The 3,700-nt window shown below is 35.4% G+C and overlaps 1 protein-coding gene across 1 annotated transcript; it reads left to right on the top strand.

Annotated features, from left to right (window-relative positions):
* Positions 1 to 386: 386 nt before the first annotated feature.
* LOC128647270 (homeodomain-interacting protein kinase 4-like) lies at positions 387 to 1,727 on the top strand. The gene has a single exon (XM_053700063.1). The coding sequence runs from the start codon at positions 387 to 389 to the stop codon at positions 1,725 to 1,727; it is 1,341 nt and encodes a 446-aa protein (XP_053556038.1).
* Positions 1,728 to 3,700: the final 1,973 nt, after the last annotated feature.

Consider the following 3,700-nt stretch of genomic DNA (forward strand, 5'->3'; position numbering starts at 1 on the left):
CCACTAATTGTTTAAAATCAAAGTAGATAAGAAAACATGCTCAGAAAGGTTTAATTTAGTGTATTTCTAGACTGCTCTTGATTTGCAAAACTCAAATGTGATTTTGTATAAAAGTATTTGGCAATGGAGTGTTTAATTGTAAATATTTAATATGTATATTTAAAAATTCATTTTAAGTCCCTTTAAGATGGTGCCTAATGTAGATCTGTTGCTACAATAGAGCCCTGACTGGTTGGTAACGATGGAACTTCACCAGTTATGAGGTGTATTCCACGGATGGGCAAGTGTTGCATCACAATATAAGAGCTCAGTTGGTTAAAAGTGACAGTTGTATCAGAGGTTAGTAGAGGTTCTGCGTTTTGTCTTGTGCAGTTTAAAGCAGAGATATGCAGCGTCTATCTTCAAAAACCGATTCCTATGACATTTTGGGCTTTCAGGGGGAAGGGAATTTTGGAACAGTGCTAAAATGCATAAAGAGGAGCAGCGGTGAACTTGTGGCAATAAAAACTCATAAGAAAAATGTCCGCAGATGGGAAGTTGAGAATGAACTTAGGATGCTGACAGCATTGACAGAGGTGGATTCAGAGAGGTGCCACATTGTTCGTTTTTATGAATATTTCTATGTCTTCAACAAATGCTGCTTGGCTTTTGAATACATGGAACAAAGCTTATTTGAATTTCAGAAAAAGAACAGTTTTTCTCCATTACCAATAAGACATATAAGGACAATTAGCATTCAGGTCTTAAAAGCTTTATACAAGTTAAAAGAGCTGTCTATCATTCATACAGATTTAAAGCCAACAAATATCATGTTGGTTGACCAGGGAATATTCCCATTCAGGGTCAAAGTAATTGATTTTGGGTCTGCAAGTAAACATAATAAAGTCCAGAATATCAAGGGTTCTTACATCCAAACACGTTACTACAGAGCCCCTGAAGTCATTCTGGGATTGCCCTTCTCTGAAAAGGTGGATATGTGGTCCCTTGGGTGCATTATGTCCGAACTACATCTTGGACGTCCTCTTTACCCTGGTCGGAATGAGCATGAACAAATATCTTATATCTGTGATACCCAGGGAATGCCGAACAGCAACTTGTTGACCAAGGGTTGCAAAGCAACAAACTTTTTCACTAGGGAAAGAAATAACAACATGGACATCATATGGCAACTTAAATCAATGGATCAATACCAAATGGAAACCAAAGGAACACCTCTGAAAAAGAGAAACTTTATCCTGCAATCCTTGGACCAGATGGCATTGTTGAATGCTCCAAAGGCTCCTTACACCAACAATGAGGCCCTGGCTGAATGTGAAGACCTGAACCACATGGTTCATTTGATAAAGGTGATGCTGACCTGGGACTCCCAGGAGAGGATAAGTCCTCTGACAGCCATCACACATCCATATATTACACTCATGGAAATGAAAAGGAAATATACTAATACCAAATATTTCCAGTTTTGTATGCAGAGTCTTAAAGACTCATTTAATAAAGATGAAAGTGAGCAATACAGCAAATGGGAAGAGAATTATGATGTACAAGACCACCATGATTATTGCTGTGGTGAGACAAAGCAGAATATAACATCTATGGATTCTCACCAGCAAAATATTAGCAAAAAGGTTAATCTGAGCTCTGGCACTTCCAAAAACAACTCTGTTGCTGGAAAAGCTCATATCTTGGTTAAGGATCTACCACCATCACGTAAGGTTAGTTTTATTTAAAGGGACACTAAAGTCAAAATGAAACTTTCATGATTCAGAAAGAGCATGCAGTTTTAAGAGAATTTACAATTTACTTCTATTAAATTTTGCACATTCTTTTTAACGACACACCTTTTGAGGCACCAGCTCCTATTGAGCATGTGCACAAGTTCATATGTTTTACGTATATTAGTCTGTGATTGGCTGATAGCTTTCACATGATAAAGGGGGCCGGCAAATGGGGGAAAAATAAATTTGTCAGAAAAAAATCTACTGCTTAGTTGAAATTCAGAGTAAGTAATGTTGCATTGTCTTTTTATTACACACGTGTTAATGATGCAATTCTACTGTATTGAGTGGTCCTTTAAAGGGACAGTCAACACAAAAATTGTTATTGTTTAAAAAGATAGATAATGCCTTTACTACCCATTGCCTAGATTTGCACTATCAACATGATTATATTAATAAACTGTATAACCTTTAAACCTCTAAATATCTGTCTGTTTCTAAGCCACTAAAGACAGCCCCCTGATCACATGCTTTTTTATTAGTTTTCACAACAGGAGAGTGCTAGTTCATGTGAGCCATATAGATAACATTGTGCTCAGGCCCGTGGGTTGTGCACAGCATAGCACTAATTGGCTTAAATGCAAGTCAATAGATAATAAATTAAAATTCATGTGATCAGGGGGCTGTCAGAAGATTCAAAAGTCCAATGAAGTAGCAGCACCACTTAGTTCAATATCCAAAAATATTTATTGGGACATCACATAAACATTCAGCACAGCGTTTCGGTCCCAACTGACCTTAATCATGTTGGGACCAAAACGTTGTGCTGAATGTTTATGTGATGTCCCAATGAATATTTTTGGATATTGAACCAGGTGGTGCTGCTACTTCATTGAACTTTTGAAGCTGACGTTTGGCGTATATGCAGAACCCCTGTAGCGTGTACAAGTTTGCAGTTAGTGCTGGGCTTTTTCTTATCTGTGAACGGCTGTCAGAAGAGGCCTAAATACAAGATAATCACAGAGGTAAAAAGTATATTAATATAGCCATGTTTTCTGTGCAAAACTGGGGAATGGGTAATAAAGGGATTATCTATCTTTTTAAACAATAACATTTTTTGAGTTGGCTGTCCCTTTAAGTGTCTTGTACAAATTTATCCTTATAGAACTTTAACAAATTCGATTTTAACAGCTGCTCACATAACACAAACTGTTGGGCTTATCTATTATATACTTGTCAACCTGTAGGATGCCTGAGAATAAAAGTGTCACAGTTTGTGTGTGTGTATTTGGGTATTAAAATATAGTACGGATATACAAAGAACTTTTATCAATTAAGGTTTCTGTTGTCCATCTTGTACTAAGCTTCTGAATTCTTCTATATATATTTTTTGTTCTTGCAAATACAGTACTTTTTTTTCTGAACAATTGTGCATATATTTGGCAAATTGAATCTGAAATCATTAGGGTGAATACATTTGTTACTAAACTACTTTTATGACCTATTGCTGTTAGTTAACCAGTTTTGAGACCTTAACATAGTTGCCAACTTTTAAAAAAAAATTCAAGGGACACTTTCCAGCTATCAATTACCTGCATGAAAATTTTTACCACACCCCCTGCCCTAAAGTTCCGCCCATTTTGCCAAACCCTCATAATTAGCATAATTGAGTCCCACCTATTTATTATGGTGCAGATTATATAAATATTTATATATATATATATATATATATATATATATATATATATATATATATATATATATATATATATATATGTATATTAAAATATGAAAGTAAAAGGTATAGAAAGAATGAGGTAATATGCACTATAGCTAGTAGGAGACCTGCGCCAGGCATGTTTGTTTCTATATTTTTAGTGTTAGTAGTTAGTAGATCACTATTATAGTTGTTGCTGATAAAATGATTAATTTCTCTATTAACAGAAAGTAGTTTAGATTTTGACCATTTTCTTTACACCTGATTT

The sequence above is a fragment of the Bombina bombina genome, chromosome 2, assembly GCF_027579735.1.
Source record: "Bombina bombina isolate aBomBom1 chromosome 2, aBomBom1.pri, whole genome shotgun sequence".
Lineage (NCBI taxonomy): Eukaryota > Metazoa > Chordata > Amphibia > Anura > Bombinatoridae > Bombina > Bombina bombina.

What these genes read in the sequence shown, in the direction of transcription:
- LOC128647270 (XM_053700063.1), top strand. Translation starts at nt 387, where the DNA reads ATGCAGCGTCTATCTTCAAAAACCGATTCCTATGACATTTTGGGCTTT.